The 18112-nt window shown below is 33.5% G+C and overlaps 1 protein-coding gene across 5 annotated transcripts in view; it reads right to left on the minus strand.

Annotated features, from left to right (window-relative positions):
- CD2AP (CD2 associated protein) overlaps positions 1-18112 on the minus strand; it is a 165979-nt gene that overhangs the window by 41112 nt on the left and 106755 nt on the right. For all 5 annotated transcript variants that reach the window (XM_027838415.1, XM_027838412.1, XM_027838413.1 and 2 more), the window contains 3 exons: positions 12339-12507; positions 11738-11880; positions 655-767 (listed from right to left, as the gene is read on the minus strand). In XM_027838415.1, the coding sequence (XP_027694216.1) occupies positions 655-767; positions 11738-11880; positions 12339-12507 (425 nt within the window). The remainder of the gene's footprint in view (positions 1-654; positions 768-11737; positions 11881-12338; positions 12508-18112) is intronic.

Consider the following 18112-nt stretch of genomic DNA (forward strand, 5'->3'; position numbering starts at 1 on the left):
AATGCTACATAAATGCCGCTGGAGAAGTCTCTCAAAAATGAATTTATATTTCAATACTTTTATTCAACTACACAAAGCAGCTGGTTATTTTATCCACCTGCAGAGTCTGCCAAACCTATACGTATAACTTTTAACATAAAGGAAAAATAGAATGATGGCAATGGGAAAGATAAGAAAAATGAAATAACAACATTCATCTATTTGGTGCTTTAAGGCTTACAAAGTGCCTTACACACATTATGCTATTTAATCCTTACAATAAACTTGTGAAGGTAAATAGTGCATGCATTATTTCCATTTTAAAAATAAGGAAACTGAGGAAAAAGTAACTAAAAAGTTCGGCAACTTAACCTAAGTCATAATTACTTCATCAAATTTGTATTCAAATTTAGATAGCCTGACTCCAAAACTAGCGCTTCACTCATTATACCACAACTAGATCACTTCTCACTCTTGCTTTGCTTCCTTCAACACACAAGTTTCTGGGTCCCATTGCTCACATGGGTGTAACTGGCTCAGGGCTTTTTTGGGGGGAGATGAGAGTGGGGGTAAATGCTGAGGGGCAGACTATAGTAGAAGGAATTCTTTCTGATTGCTTTTGTCCCTTTCACATTTTCTAAGCAATTTGCTGTTTAAACGCAGTAAATAACTCACACTATGACCTCCATTGAAGCGACCAGGTAACCTCCTTCCAGGCATCTTCGGTCTATTTGCAGTAAGATGTAAAAGGTTTTCGGAGGAAGCTATGTCATCAAAATTTACAATATCTAGAGGATGAAAATAAATATGTACATCATTTATCTTACTAGACATAAAATCAAATTAGTAAAAAGCAAATGAAATGTTTTCCAAAACTATAAACTAAAAGTACAACATTGCATTTAATGACTCACAAAGTTGTACTATATTTTTCATACGCATTTGGAAAACAAAATAATCTCTAAAAACAAGTTGAATCTCTGATATTATTCAACCCAAACATGATTTTCTAGTTAAGATAATATAAAGTTCATGTACAGAAGCAGTCTTCAAAAAAGTACTTTTTGGGAAAAAGATAGATACAGAACAAATCATGTAAATATGGAATCATAGCTACTTAGAAATAGTAGCATGAAAAAATCTGGAACATCTTAAATCTTTATTTTGTAAAAACAAAAGACAAACACAAAAACAAAAATACACACAAAAAATCATGGGTTACTTTTTAAAGTGAAGCATTAACTGCCATATATCTCAAAACAAAGGAAAATATGGATACATGAAACCCATCTAAAATATCAAGTCATAACTTTATGATGACACTTATGAATTCAGTTATGTATAACAATGTACTTTCACATAAAATTCTTTCTCAGTACAAAGAAAAAGCCTAAGTTGTTCTATTCTGCTCAGTCTGATACAGCTAAGGTTATAACTAAACTCTCAACTTAGATTGTAAATTCATTGAGCAATTGCTTAAAAGTATCATTAGTTTTACTTATTGCTATATTTGCTATATTACTATACCCAAGGGTCTGAAATCCCAAAACAAGGAGAATATGGAAAAGGCAATAGAGAACATCATCTTATTTGTTACTATTAAAGCTGGTGAAGCTTAACCTCATTCTGCAGGTGCCTGTTTTTCCTATGGTTCACCTCTGATATGGAAGACTTTACTCATGCTTCATATTAAAGTTGGGAGAAGATCCTGAGGGAACCCTGGGTCATTCTAGTATGGATTACTCTGTATATCCTTCTAGACTTTCCCAATCCACATGACCCAGAGCTAAGCTGTCTCATAATGCAACAGATAGCTTTGGGTTCTCTCAGATCTTGATCCATGCCCTCTCTCTTTAGCCCCACCCCAAACCCCAGGTAACATTTACCACAAACTTTGGTAATTTTTTTTATTAGATGTTTCATTTGTTCTATATATTTAATTTCATTTTTCTAAAGTATTCTAATAATTTATTGCATTTTAACCCAATATCCATCGCCTACTTTAGCTCTCAACATTTTTTGTGTGTCTGGGAGGAATGAAGAATGTAGAAGGGTTGAGGGAAACACACTATCTAACAATGCCATTTTACAATAACAGTAATACTTTTCATTTGAATAATATTTATCACTTTTCCAAGTTCATATTCTGACTATTTTGTGTTTTCCATCCTGGGTACCTCTTTCTGTTATATTAATATTACTAAATAGGCACTTTAATATCTCCTTATACTTTTGTTTTGATTCTTTTGATAATTGTCTGCATTCAGATGTAAGAAATCATATGCCATAAGACTACACATACTGTAAAAAAACGAATAGCAATTTATAGGGGTATTTATCATCAAATAATTTTTTAAAAAAATTTCCGGTCAAGATGTACATATAAACATTTATATTTATAAATTTCATTGCCAAATAGAGATGCTACATGTAAAAAGAAAGTATTTTCTCTATTTTGAATGCAGAAGTCTGCTTTTGCTACTGCTAAACATTTTTTGTTAAGTAAAACCATAATAACTACTACAATCAGTCATTTTGGATTTGTAGGTATTATTTTTGAATGTATATTTAAGCAATAAAAAGAAAGAAATCAAAGGTAAAAGATAAAGGAGGGAAAAATGTAAGGACAAACAAAAAATAAGATGAATTTTTAACATTCCACACCACACTCATGAAAAAACATTTTCACATAACCAACAACTAATAATAACAATAATACTCGAGCTCTCTCTATAGCTGAACAGTCTTAACTTAGCAACTTCCTTGTTCTTGGGTTAGTTTTTTTTTTTTAACGTACACCCTAAACTCATGAAATACTTAATGAGAGCACACTATCATATATTTAAATCCTTAAACATATCATTTAAATAAAATCCTTTTTAAAAAATCCTTTAAAATATTTAAATCTTTAAATTTTGTTTATGAGTAACAACAGCTTGAATTAGGTTGTCCATAATATTGCTAATATCAATCACTCAATTACTTTCAAATAACCTAAATTTCTGTTTGGCTACTCAGGAAGACAAGGTAAAAAGTAAGTCAAAATACAACATACAATGTTTAAGGAACACTGACTAGAAACTTTCTATGATTTCAAGACTGTCAAGATTTATAGATGTTTGAAAATTATTTGACATAATGTTTTCTGTCTACTTATAGAAATGTTTCCAAAGAGATTTGGTTTTTTCATGAAAACCAAAAATGTTAGCATAAACAATGATAGACATTAATTTCATAAAAAGACAAGTCTCCACATACCTATTTCTACTGAGTATACCATTTTTTTTTAATAGAATAGCATCTTACCAAAATGGAGAAGGGTAGGGTAATTTCCTGACACGTAAGAAGGGAAACATGGCAAACAGGATAGGAAACAAAATCTGGAAAGAAAAGTCAAGGATAGGAATGTCTAGAAAAAAGATTCTGAACCCAAAAATTTATTTTACAAAGCAGGAAAAAGAAACATTGGTAGAAGGAACAGCATAGCTTCAATATTCAGCATATTGATTATATATGGTATTACATATTAGGCTTAAATAAGAACTGGTTTTTTATTTGAGTTTTGTCCTTTTAATTATTAAATGAACCTGCTTCAATAAACTATATAACTAGAGGTTCAGAAGTATATAAATTTAGAAAGAGAACAAAGATGGCCTCAAAACATTGATTTTGTTTAAGAATACAATCTGATACAAATGTTTGATGGCTATAACTAGATTATGTATGATCAATTTCTTGGTATATGATACCAATAAGCATTGACTCTGAGATTTCACAATATTAGAAAGTATGACTAATGCTATATATTTCTTTTTTCTTAAAGGTTACAGATGTCAAGAGATCTAAAAACCTGAACAGAAAAATGGACTATGTCAGTTATATATTTTCGATGAAAATATGCTCATGTCCCATTTGATAATCTCAATAATAGAAAATTCACAAATATAAAGTCAAAAGACTATTAGATACAGATAATTTTAGAGTTACAATGTCTGCTCATGTGTACCTGTCATGGTTTAAGTCCTGTGAGGTTACACAGTCTTCATTTTTACGTATTAAAAAATGTATATGGTGATTACCATCTTAGTAATATGATCATATTGGGGGTGGGAGGGTGGGAATTACAGGAAATGAACAAATAAGATTGAAGAGGAGATTGATTTATTTTCCTTACTCAACACAGAAATACCGTAAACAAAATGTCTGTCCTTTCAAAGCTCTCTTTTAAATCTGGAAAACTTTTTCTGAGGGAAAAACTATGAAGTACTGCTGATTATGAAAAAATATATCTAATGCAACCAATACCAGCATCATCATTTTAACTTTTAAGGATTAATATATAACCTCTTAGTAATATCTGAGCCGTGAGATCTCTCTAACAAACTTCCAAAAATGGTATATTCTATGTGTTTGAAAAGGAAGTGAGAACTACATGTTTAAAAAGATTTATGTGCTGTTAGCATCATATAAAATGGGAAAATAAGGGAAGGATCTGTGATTCATCAGTGTGGGGAATTCTAGGTGTGGAAAGCCATCTATGACTGGAGGGCTGACTGGGACACAGGGAATTTTAGCAAGCATAGCTAAAACACCTAGCAAGCATTAGACACAGGACGTGAACCCAGATCTTCCTTACTTCAAGCCCAGTACACTATATACTAAGCAAAGCTGTCTCTAAATACTTCACAATACCCTAAGAAAAATAGTGTAATTGGGGGGTGGGGGAGTGAGAAAATCTAAACATGGTACTTTTCCTAGGATGAAGTGAAGCAAAAAAAAGCATTATGGAATGGTGGACTTGGCTTAGAGTCAATGAAACGTGGGTCATTGGTATGGCACTAAACTTTTGCTTGAAGACAAACTCCCTAGGATTTTACCTATAAAGTCACAGATTTCCTTTGGTACAAGGAGTTCACACACCAGCATCTTGTTATCTGGGAAATCAAAGATAGGGGTGTGTGTGTGTGTGTGTGTGTATGTGTGATTTACTACAACTTATTTCTATATTTAGATATACACCAATGTAATATAAACACATGAATATGTAGTCTGTCTATACATGGAGTGAAGGGCTAATACATTCACTTAATTACTATCTGTAAGAAGATACACTTGATAAAGCAACAAATTTTTTTCTAGTTGCTTCACAGCAAATTTCTACATATTAGTTATAATATTTTCCTAGATTTCAAATTCAAGGGACTTAAAAGTAGGGGACTTAAAGGCTCTCTGATCACATTCCCTCATTCTTTATTTTTATTCATTTATTTATTTATTTAGTCAATTGGGGTTAAGTGACTTGCCCAGGGTCACACAGCTAGTAAGTGTCAAGTGTTTGGTCCAAGGCCGCATTTGAACTCAGGTCCTCCTGACTTCAGGGCTGGTGCTCTATCTACTGCACCACCTAGCTGCCCCAACATTCCCTCATTTTTAAAGGTGAGGAAACAAACTCAGAGAGATGAAGTAATCAAGTTCAAATAGGTAGAGCATGCCAGAACAAGCATTCAAATCCAGATCGTGACTCCCAATCCAGCACTCTTTACATTTCCATGAAGAAAATCAGTATACTATATTTCCCAATCTATTTTAACAGTTAACAAGTCACCCTGAAAAATTCTTGTATCCTTAAATTGGGTGACCTAAAAAAATACAAATAAATTTTGGTCATGTTTGACCTAGACTATGCTTTGTTTTTTTTTCTTTTTTTTAAATAAATTTTTATATATGACTTTTTTACATCACTGAAATTTCTCCCAGTATCCACTCCCCTCCCTGTCCACATGACAAATATTTTTAATAAAAAAAGAAAAAAGTCAGCAAAACTAATCAGCAAAAATATCGAAAGTCTGAAAATATGTACAACGAACTGCGAACCTTCCTCCCCTGCAAAGGAGTAGGGTGGGATTGTCTTCTCTTGATTATTTTCTGTAATTTTGCAACATTCACTTTTGATTGTTTTATTTATGGTTGTTTCCATTTGCATTATTGTAGTCATTGTGTATACAGTTTTCTTGGCTCTGCTAACTTTACTCTGTATCAGTTCATGTAAGTTCTTCTACTTTTTTCCATATTCATCATGTTTGTCATTTCTTACAATACAGTAACATTCCCTTACAGTCATGCACCACAATTTGTTTAACCATTTCCAGCAGACAGGCATCACTTTGCTTCAAATTCTTTGCTATCACAAAAAGTGCTACAATAAATATTTTGGTGTATATGGGAATTTTCTTTTTATCATTAACCTCTAGGGGCTCTAAGTCTTGGGGTGGAATCTCTGGGTCAAAAGGTATGGACAATTTTAGCATTTGCATAATTCCAAATGGCTTTACAAAATGATTATACTGATTCACAGCTGCATCAACGATATACTAATTATCCTATGACCCCCTCCAACCTTGACTATGTTGTTTTGATTTGTATTTTTCTTATTACTAGTGATCTGGAATACTCTTTCATATAGTTGCTAACAGTATTCAATTTCACTTTTAAGAACTCTTTGTTCACATCCTTTGATGGGGGAATGGTCTTTGGTCATATAACTGTCACTTTTTATAATCTTGTACACCAGACTTTTATCTGAGAAATTTGATAAAAATATATCTTTCACATGTAACTGTTTTCCTTCTTATTCTTGAAGTAATTTTTTTTTAATATAGAAGCTTTTCGGTTTCATGTAATCAAAGTTGTCTGTCTTTTGTATTCTTTTTTGGTTAAGAATACATCTTCTGTCTACAATTGGGAAAAGTATATTATCTGCTTCTTTTCTAACTTTTTTATAGTATGATCTTCAATATTAAGGTCACATATCCATTTAGAACTTACTGTAGAATAGGGCATAAGGTGTTGACATAAACCTAATTTCTGTTGGAGAACTCTCCAGTTTTCCCAGTAGTACTGAATCAAATAAGGAGTCTTTTTCCTAAGTAATTTATATTTTCTAGTTCCTCAAACACTGGATTATCAGATTCCATTGTTTCTGATTCTCCATGTTCTATTCTGTTTTGTTACACTTCTTTATTTTTTTTAACCAATACCTTAATAATAAAGCTTGAAGTCTGGAAGTGCTATTCTATATTCATCCCTATCTTTCTTCATTTCCTTTTTTGCTTTTCTAAATAAATTCTGTAAAATATTCCACTGATAGTTTGGTAAAGCAATAAAATTTCAGTCATGTCTAACTCTTTGTGACCCAATGGTTCGCCATTTCCTTCTCCAGCTCATTTTACAGAAGAGGAACTGAGGTAAACAGGGTTAAGTGACTTGCCCAAGGTCACACAGCTAGTAAGTGTCTGAGGACAGATTTGAACTCAGGAAGAAAATTCTTCCTGATTCCAGCTTCAGAACTTTATCCGCTGCACCATCTAGCTGACCATAAACTATTTAAATTGTGCTTTATTTTTTCATTAAGCATTTTGTAACTGAATCTATAAAAGGTATTTTGTGTGCTTTTCTAGATCAATTATTTTGTGCATTATGTTATTATTTGCAATGAGATCTCTCCCTTGGATTTTGTTATTGTAGAGAAATACTCTTAATTTTTGAAGGTTTATTTCACAACCTGAAACTTTGCTGAAACAACTGTTTTAATATCTTTGCCAAGTCGCTAGGATTTTTTAAGTCAACTATCATGTCATCAGCAAATAGGGACAATTTTATTTCCACTCTACCTTTCATTATACTTTAATTTCTTTCTCTTCTTATTGCTACTGCTAGTACTTCTAGAACTACATCAAATAGTAATATGGTGAGTTACATCTTGGCTTTATTATTGTATTTTTGGGAAAGCTTCCAGTCTACATCCATAGCATATGATACTAGTTTGAGGTAGATACTTTATAGGATATTTTTCAAAAGGTTCTACGCCCATAATTTGTAGGATTTTTTTTAACCTGAGTATTAAGCTTTGTCAAAGGTTTTTCTGCTTGTGTTGAGTTAATCATGTGGTTTTAGATGTTTTTGCTTTTGATATAATTCATTATGTTGATTGTTTTATGAATGCTGCACCATCTTACATGCCTGGTATAAATCCAACTTGGTCATAATGAACAAATTCTTGAATGTATTGCTTTGGATGTAGTCTGTTTGACAGATTTATTTTAAAATTTTAAACTGATATTTCTTAATGATATTGGCCTATATTTTCAATAATACTGGTATCCTTCTCTGATATAGGTATGAGGACTACATCTGTCTTACAAAAGGTGTCCAATATGGTGCTTCCTCTCTCAAATTTTGAGAATAATTTGTGTATTGGTACTATTCTTCTAAAATTTGAAATATTTCTCCCATGAATCCAGCAGAAGTTTCTTGTTTTTAATGTTTTTGTTTTGTTTTGTTTTGTTCGGGGGGGGGGGAAGGGGGAAAGAAGGTGAGAGGAGAGGTGGTGGTGGATGTGACATAGTTCCTCTACAGTTACTTCTAGTTTTTCCTCCAAGACTAGATTAAGATTTGTATTTGTCCTTGGTTAATTTGGTTATTTTATATTTGTGAAGAAATTTCTCTACTTCTTTTGTGTTCACAGTTACGGTGGCATACAGTTTTGTACATAGCAGGTTCTAATACTTTTTATTTCTTCTGGGGTTTTTTTTTTGGATTTCAGTATTTTTGTTGGTTTTCTGCCCTTTTCTTTTCAATCAATTCTCTAATGATTTATTACTTTTGTTAGTCATTTCAAAGAACTTTTGGTTTTATCTACCATTTCTATAGTACTTAATTTATTATCTCTCTTCTAATTTTTTAATGTCTCTTCTTTTATGCTGATTTTAGACTATTTTGGGGAGGGCTTTCTAATTTCAAAAAATACATATTCAATCAATAAATCCTTTTTTCTATTATGTTAATGCATATTTTTAGAGATACAATTTTTCTCTGAGTACTACTTTAGCTGTATCCCAGAAATTTTATTTCTTGTTTCACTACTGTAATTTTCCTTTCCATGTGGATTATTTCTATGATACGTTCTTTAACTCATTAATTATTATAGGCTTTCACTGCTGACTAAGGCTTCATTTGGGTATGTATGTGGGATAGTGTTTTTCAAAACGTCAACATATCATGAAAGTGGCAAAATAAATAAAAATTAAGAGCATTACTAAATAAAGCTGCCATTAAGTTCCCCTCTAGTTTTAAATATAATAACCCTATAACCTAAATGAAAAACAGAAATAAGCAGAACCTAAGATACTTGGAAAAGGTAAAGTTACACTCAAGCAGTTTTTGTATCCCATTACGCCTATACATGTGTGTGTGTGCAGATGTGTTTTGTATGCAACAACTACTTATAGACTTAATTATATATTAATCAACTCTCCAGTATTTACATGTATTATAAGAGTCGTTTCCTTAATCCCATGGCCTTAAGTTATGGGGTGACTGAGCTACAGCAAATCAACTTACTTTAATGATTACAATTGCTGAGTTTTTGTATCAGTAAACCCCTTATCTGCATTCTGTATTTTGGCCACATTAATTAAAGCAACAATTTAGTCATCTGCTGTTCTATATTACTTGCATATTTATTTCTATTCTAAATTTTAGTTGGTGAAGAGATGCCCCAATACGGTGCAAAATGTTACCCTTATTATCCATCTAGATATTAAGATAGAGTGGGAAAGGATTTTTTAAAAAGTTACTCTTAAGTTTTTTCTCCTATTACTTATTAGTTTGGTTCATATGGTATTAAGTATATGTTTTATTTCTGCTAGAAATTTCTCAAAAACAAATCATACTATATAACAAATTAATATTTAAAAAAAAAGGTTTAAAGGCAAAAATGTAAAGACAAAAGATGCCTGAAAACCTAAGGTCATCTAAAGAGACAGCAATAGACGGAGAGGAAAATGAATTACTGCGTTGAAAAACAGATGCTCACATTCTCCACAGAGAGGTAATGGAATTAAAAAGCAAAGGCATTGTAGATTAAGTATATTGTGAAATATCTTGGTAGAATCAATCAAGAAATCTTACATGGGCCCTGAACACTTTCCCCAAACAAGTGTCATCAGAATCTGAGAAGAGTAATAGAAAAAAAATTGTATATTAGAAATAAAGATGCTCAACAACAATATTAATGCACTTCCAAGAACCAGAACCAAATAAAATCCCTTAACCTATTATTACCTACTTCCTTGACTTTTAAAAGCAGATTATGACTTTGGTACCAAAACTCTAAAAATGAATTTTTCAGTGTACTTCAAAATTATAAATGATTAAGGTTTGCTTACATAAAAAAAACATAAAAGCCAAGGTAAAAATATTTATAAAAAGAAAAAAAAATGAAAGCAGCTCCTTTTATTTAAATCAATAGCTAGTAGGCAAGGAAATTCTTTTGTTAGAAAATACCCCAAGTTTCAGTCTTTAAAATCTGGGTGTCCTAGGTAATTCTCTAAAGATTATAAATTGCAGAGACCAGGCCAATCTTCATTGGTAAATGTAGTTTTCTTATTCAAGTTCCCTATGTTAGCGAAATCACGTATAGTCCCTATTCTTAATATGTCTTGCCTAGTGCTTGTTGGAAAAGATTCAAACTTAGTAGTATTCAAAAGTTTCAAGCATTTAACAGATTGTAGGGCATAGTTACTAAAAGAAAGGGACTGTTTGAGAATAGTCTAAGAATTTAGAAAGTCAAAAAGAAACGATGACAGTACAGCATGGTATTAACTTAAAAAGGAAAATTAAAGTGCAAAAATTTCCAAACAAAACAGTAATAAATCATGATAGTTTTTTTTTTTTAAAGTATAATACTAAGACCACTAAATATAAAGGCTGGTAAAGCAGTAGTGGGAAAGTACTGAGTTGGGTGTAGGCTATTTTAAATCACTATTGTATGATACTGATTAAGTCACTAAATCAACCTGTACCTTTGCTGTCTTATGTGGAAAATGAAAGCATCATAACTTTAGTTTAGATTGTAATGAAGAAAAAAGTATATTATCTGTAAATATGTTTTAAAAAAGTAAATAGTAGCATACAAGTGCAAAGTGCTATAAAAAGTGGCAATAGTGATATTACTGACAGAATTATAAAACAATCTTCCCTAACCCTAATTATAAAACAATCTTCACAAGACACTGTATACTAGTAAAACACAAATCCCAGAGTTCACTTTTCAATTCTGCACCTCACAACTAAAAGGAATGGAAGAGAATCAGAAAAGGTACACAGCATAATCACAAAGATGAACAAGGGCTGAAGATCTGTGTCTAAAATAGATGAATATCAGTCAGCTTATCAGAAAAGGTTATGAAAGGTTATTCAAATATATAAAAAGTCTTTATAAAGAGTCTATTTAATCAAAGATAGAGTGCCAAAAAATAAAAAAAGGAAACTATCTTAAAATAAAACAAAGCAGGGAAGAATCAAAATAGTATTTCTTAAATCTAATGTTTTTTAGCACTGAAAAAAATGAAAGAAATAGAAGCTGTGGAATTTCTGTGGACAAATTTAAAAATAGGTTGAATTCTATTCTGTCTGGGATAGTTTGGGAGGTTTAAGATAGATGTTCTCTCAAAATCTCTTGCAGCCTCATGATTAATTCGAAACATAGTATATCATCTAAAATCATTGAGGTCAATCATCTGCAGTTTAGTTTAACTTTTTCAATCAGACCACATATAATAAGAATATGTTTAAAGCCTTCATTCCACTTTACTTTTTATACTAACATCACATGCAAAGATCTATATATGTCAGGAGTTTAATGAGAATATACATTCAAAGATTTAAAAATAACAGATTACTCTATTTGTTAACTTACCTATCTCTTTAGAGCTCCTTATTACAAATGAATCTAGGTCTACTGATTTTGGTCTAGAAGGTACTTGTTCAGAATCTAACTTTGGTTTCAATACTGGCTCATTTTCTGTCTTTGACGGGAAGATAGGAACTTCCCCATTGAGCCTAAAATGAAGAACCAAAGAGACAGTGATCATTTAACATGTGCAAAATAAACAAAAAATTAAATTAAACTAATATTATTTTCATAAAGTTAATATAAACCTTTAAAAAGCAAATAACATGGAACTGATGTGTAATGATTTGCTTTTCTTGATGCCTAAGTTTAAAAATAAGATAAAAAATAATTTAAAGATACTGGCAACTTATAAAAATAAAAAAAATTGAGATTTAATTTTATTCTTTCTATTCTATAAAACTCACAAGTTTAAAACTGGTAAATAATATCACAAAAGCAATAATATTTCCATTATAATTTGGGAGATAAGCACACTAAGATTAGCATTTTGCCAAAAATAAACAGAAAACAAGGTCAGTACGGTTACTTTAAAAAATATAATATTCTTAGTGATGTAACTAATTTTTTGATGGCAGAAAAATTAACATAAAATGAAGTGACTTACTTAGAGATAAGAGGTGGTGGCGGCGGCATTGGTTTTTCCGGTCGCTTTGGATACATCGTCCCTGAGGATCTTAATAAATTGTTGGCTTTGTTAGGAGGAGTAGGTTTCTTGGGTGGTACCTGGGGAGCAGCTGGCTTTGAAGGTTTCTGTTCTAAAGCCGATTTTTCCTCTATACAAAAATTTTTTTTAAAAAAGAAAGGAAGCATAATCAAAACTATTTAGGTTTTCTGAGAGCGTGTATATGTATGTGTGTGTATGTATGTGTGTGTGTTTTTATGTCATTAGTCCTCTTCTAAATAAAGGACAAATAATATATGTTTATCTATATATCTACTTATTTATATGAATATATATGTGTGCATATATATATACACATATAACTTATGTGATATACAAATTATACACAATTTACACATTTTACATATACACATATATACACACACATAATTTTTCTTGGGACAATAGTCCAAATTCTTTAGATTGACCATGAATTTAATTTAGGAGGTTCTGCAATGTCTTAGTGCTTGATATTATGATATTATCAAAATGATTTCATCTGCTAAGAGGAGTATCTAGAAGACCTCACCTTACTATCCTTTATGTGTAGTTAAGCCCACTTAGAATGTGAGCTCTCCCACAATAAGAACTAGCTATTTATATACCCAGAACTCAACAGACTTGGCACACTGGCACTCCAGTCTTATGTTCTGACATACTCCTTTTTAAAATTTAACTATGGAACATTTTTTGTCATCTGCAAGTAAAAAAAAATGTTAAATAAATATGAATCAAATATCTAATCCCTACTATGAAATGTTGACTTCATTCCTGAAACAAATATATGTCAATGTGATTAAAATCTTAACTTATTTTACAGCTCTAAAAACACTAGAGGCAGCCTGATACAGTAGATAGTTAACCTTGAAACCAGTAAGAACAGGATTCAAGTCCCACTTGTGACACCTACTGGTTGTATGACATTGGTCAAAGTTACTAAACTGCTGGGTGATCTAAGAGAGGGCTAGTAGTTCTAAGCCTGTAAGTGGCAAATCTCTTTAGTGGCTGTAAAGAGAATGTGTTAGAGTTGGGACAGACTCGAGGCAGGAAATACAGATGATTTATTGATTTAGGTAAGAGGTGATCACAATCTGAACTTTAGTAGTAGCTGCAGGAGTGGGTAAATGGAAACATACAGTAGATATTCTGGAGACAGAAATGCCTGCAAGGCCTTTGGTGACTGGATATGTAGAGTGAAAATAAGAAGTTTGGAATGACACCAAAGTTGTGATCCTGAGTGAATAGAAAGAAGATGGTGCCTTCAACAACAATTGGGAAGTTTAAAAGAAGGGTAGGTTTTAAGGAAAAAGGAGAATGAATTGTTTTGACATTGTTTTCAGATGACTCTGAAATGTACGTTAGGCAGTATATGATATGGGACTGGAAGTTAGAAGACAATCTAGGACTCAATATCGAGGTCTAGAAGTTATCTGCTTCTTCTTGTTGTTCAGTCATTTTTCAGTCATGTGCTACTCTGTCACCCTATTTCGGGTTTTCTTGGCAAAGATACAATGGTGGTTTGCCATTTCTTTCTCCAGCTCATTTTACAGATAAGGAGTGAGGTTAAGTGACTTAGCCAGGATCATACATCTATTAAGTGTCTACAGCCAGATTTGAACTCAGGAAGACCAGTCTTCCTGACTCCAGGCCCAGCACTCTAAGCACTGTGCCATCAAGTTGTAATAGCTTATCCGCGTAGAAATAATTGAGTCTATGGAAGGCAGTAAGATCAGCAAGTACCACCCCTTCCACATCATGAAGATCCCCATAATCTGAAAAATCAGCATAAAATTTTTTGGCCCTCCACTTGTAACAGAAGTCCAAATTTTTTAATGGGGTTTTGATATTATTATACAAATAATATACATATATTTTATGCATTTCTGATTTTCTAAACCTTTTACGTGTTTGTCTGCTGGCCTTTGTGTGCCATCTGCAGTTTCTGCAAAACTCCTCAAAAAATTCCCATTTAATTTCTTATGCAGATATACAGTACATTGAAACTGTGATGGAGAAAGCCATTATGCGTAAGGGATAACTATATAGTAAGAGCAACATCTACTACATGGAGGTAAGGCTGGTTCCTCCCTGAAAAGGCAAAGAAACCATTTTAGAAACTTAGTTGCTTCACGGATAAGGCTTGAATTATTGATGTAGTTTACTGGTCACCTAAGATATAAAAAATCTAGCTTATTAGGAGTTAGTGTTCCTCAGGCTTCATGGAATCCTTGTGGCTATTCAAGACAACATATGACTATGATTCCTGACCAGATCTAACTTACAAAGGAGACAAGGAGAACTGAATCTACCTGAATCCATGCTATGACTTTCCTGAATATCCCTTTCATGACATTAATTCCTTTTAAATAATGTTACATGGTCTAGAAATTTTCATTTAATTCTAATCATGAGCCAAAACCATCAGACTAACCTGAATCAGGCCTGACTAAGAATATTCACAGTAGCCAGGATGATTGGTATGGAAGGACTGAAGTGGAGAAAGACCCAGGAGGAGAAGAGGGAATCCTGGTGATTAGTACTACAGGGAGCCTGCACTGTGCTTCTCAATGTAGAGAGCACATGGTCTTGATAGAATAGGGAGAGTAAAGATGCCACTAACATTCCCTGGATGTTGCTAACAGTCCTGGACAGCTAATATCATTATCATATAAAGAACAAAAATAAACTATCAACAGGAGCTGAATATGCTCTGGTCTTTACAAGTCATACCATTAAGGCAAGGGGGCAAATAATGGACATAAGTTGTTGGCTGAAATTGCATAATTTTGTGTTTAGATGTGGTATCTCCAAGCTATAATTGTAAGCCTGGCCCTCTCTAAAAACTTATTAATTTGGAGACTGTCTGACTGTGCTGAATGGGCTGTGTAAGACTTTATATGGCATTTAGGAGGTAATTTTACATGAACTTTATTGAAAGTCTTTAGTAAAAGATACAGAGAGAAGTACTGTGAAGGGACAATGATTGAGGTTCCAGAATTGGGAATATAGACAGAGGTGTCAAATGTACCCTGTTTGGCTTACTGAAGATAATCACTAAGGAGATGAGGTGTAGCTAAGTCAGTTTATAAGGAAAGACAGCTTCCACTCTCATTCTGGAATGTGTGACATGTCAATAATAACTAACATTTATATAGCACTTCAAAAGATTTGCCAAGTGTTTTATAAATATTAGCTCATTTATCCTCACAACAACCCTGGGAGGCAGATGTTATTATTAGATGCTATTATTACACCCATTTTACAGATGAGGAAATTGAAGCAGACAGAAGTTAAATGCTATTAAAGTGTCTGAGGTCAAATTTAAACTCGAGTCTTCCTAACTCCAGGTCCAGTTCTCTATCCACTTACTGTACTACTTAGCACCCTACTACACTCTGTCACTGGAATCTCCTATGAGAGACAGAGAAAGTAATCCTCTTCTCCAATATGCTGGAGCTAAAGTGGCTTCAAACTTATAAGTTGCCTAGGCAAATTAGGCCTTTAGTTCTCTGGCTACCTCTTCTTCTTTGCTCCTTTGCTTGAGCAGAGATAAATGAATGGTAATCTTACAATGGATGTTTCTAACCTTGGAGGTAACAACTTGTGAGTTGGGACAATGGGAGATCCTCAGGTGATGCTGGCTACACTACGTGAAATATCCCACATAGCTACTTTAGCTATATGAGATGATGATCATGACAGAAAAAGGAAACTAAGCACTGGCTTGGCTTGCCCAAAACTAGTTACCTCAAGGGACACATCCAAACAGTGCACATATACTGTGTGGCCAGTGGGGAAAGGCAAGTGATACCTGGCAGCTTAAAGAGGACTACGGGGTTGCCACATTGACTGCTGAGGCCGTTTCTGATGATGGTTTGCCCAGCAGGCATCAGCAGCCTCATGGGCAATGGTTGAGGGGGGGAAACAGCAAAAAAGTAATTGTAGTGATACAAGCAGGCTAATCATAACTCGCTGATCTACTATATCCTCAATAGAACTGACAAAACCCTCCACACTGCTGGAGCTAGGAACCACAGGATATAATTTCTGTAACTTCCCTTTACCCATGGTTGAATTATTGGGAAGTGCCTTGCTTTCTTTTCTAACAAGAAGGAGATGAAATCATCTCTACATAACTAGACAGCTGCTCCTGCAGAATTAGTGGCAAACATATCAGTAGCAGCCTGTAAAGGGGCAAAGATATGTTATCACTCTCCTTTTCCAATGGGACTCCTAGGGGAATGAGGAGCAGACTGAGAAGGAGGAGTTTCTGACTAGTAAGCTAGAGAGATACAAAGGGTGTCTTGGTAATGACCCTGGCCCTAGATATCCAAGCAAAAGGGTAATGACCTCTTGATAACTATAGCTGACCCCATGATAAGGATCAGTGAGTATGCAGGAAACTGTGCTGTGACTCAGACATTTCACATGAACCAAATGATTAGGCAGAAAAATTTAGTCCTTTCCAAACTGGGGAGGCAAAGACAAGTAATTCTGGTCATTATCTTCCATATTCACTTAAGCCATATTTTCAGGAGGCTATATGGAAGGGGCATGGGAGGGACGAGAAGGCAGAGAGCTATTTCTGTTTTTTTTTCTTCTACCTATGCCAATTCTTCTCTAGTGTTACCTATACTAGTTTTGTTATATTTTTTCTTGGTATCATTCTGTTTTGGTTTTTCTTTTCTACCTCCAATGCTTCCTATTCCAGGTTTCTTGCTTGCCCAAGGCCATGGTTGCCTAGTAAAGGCCCTAAGGCCATTTAAGAAATGGAAAGTCTCCTAGTAGACTTTTAGGACCTTATCATCTAGGGGGTAGGATGTGATAAAAGGCACATCCGCTTCATGTAGGCTAGGATAGTTTTTCCCTTAAAAAAATCAAGAAAGCCATTCCAGAGACATAGGTCCAGGGAAATAAGGTTGAACTACTGATGTAGGTTCCCTGTTGCCTAAGGTCATAAAAAGATGACACACCTTAGAAGTGATGAACTCCTTCTGTCATGGAGGAATACACCCTTCTAATCTCACTATCTCCTTATGACAAGGGAAGCTGTGTCCACCTAAACTAATGCTGTATCTTTGCTGAACATCTTTTTCACGCTATCATTAAGAAAGCTTAAAAAAATACATACTATGTTTCAGTTATGAGCTTAGAATACTGTACTGGCTAACCTAAGTGAAACTTAGCCCAGAGCAACAAGGGAGAGAGTACACAGTGAAAATAAAATAGGGTATCAGACAGAGGCCTGGAAGATATCTAGGTTAGTGGGCATGACATGGATAAAGATCCAGCAAAGAAGAAAGAGAAGGAATAATCAAACAGGTAGGAGAACCAAGAGAGAAGAGTGCCATAAAAAATACAGAGAGGAGATAGTATTCAAAAAGAAAGGTGATCAGCGGTGTCAAACACTAGAGAGAGGTCAAGAAGCATGATGACTGAGAAAAGGCCATTATATTTGGCAATTGGGAGATCAGTAGTAACTTTTGAGAAAGTACTTCCAGTTGAATAAAATTAGGGTCAAAGGCACTGCAGACAATTTAAAAGCAACTTAAAAGAAAGATTTAAAAAAAAAAAGAGTAGGGGAATTTTAACTAAGAAGGGGAAGAGAGATATAAGATGACAATGACTAGGATGGTAAGATCTAATGAGGGCCTTTTCAAGGAATGGAGGAAAATAGAGTGTGTTGCAGCCAGCAAGAAAAAGAACCAGAACATAAG

The sequence above is a fragment of the Vombatus ursinus genome, unplaced genomic scaffold, assembly GCF_900497805.2.
Source record: "Vombatus ursinus unplaced genomic scaffold, bare-nosed wombat genome assembly UNPS02014826.1, whole genome shotgun sequence".
NCBI lineage: Eukaryota > Metazoa > Chordata > Mammalia > Diprotodontia > Vombatidae > Vombatus > Vombatus ursinus.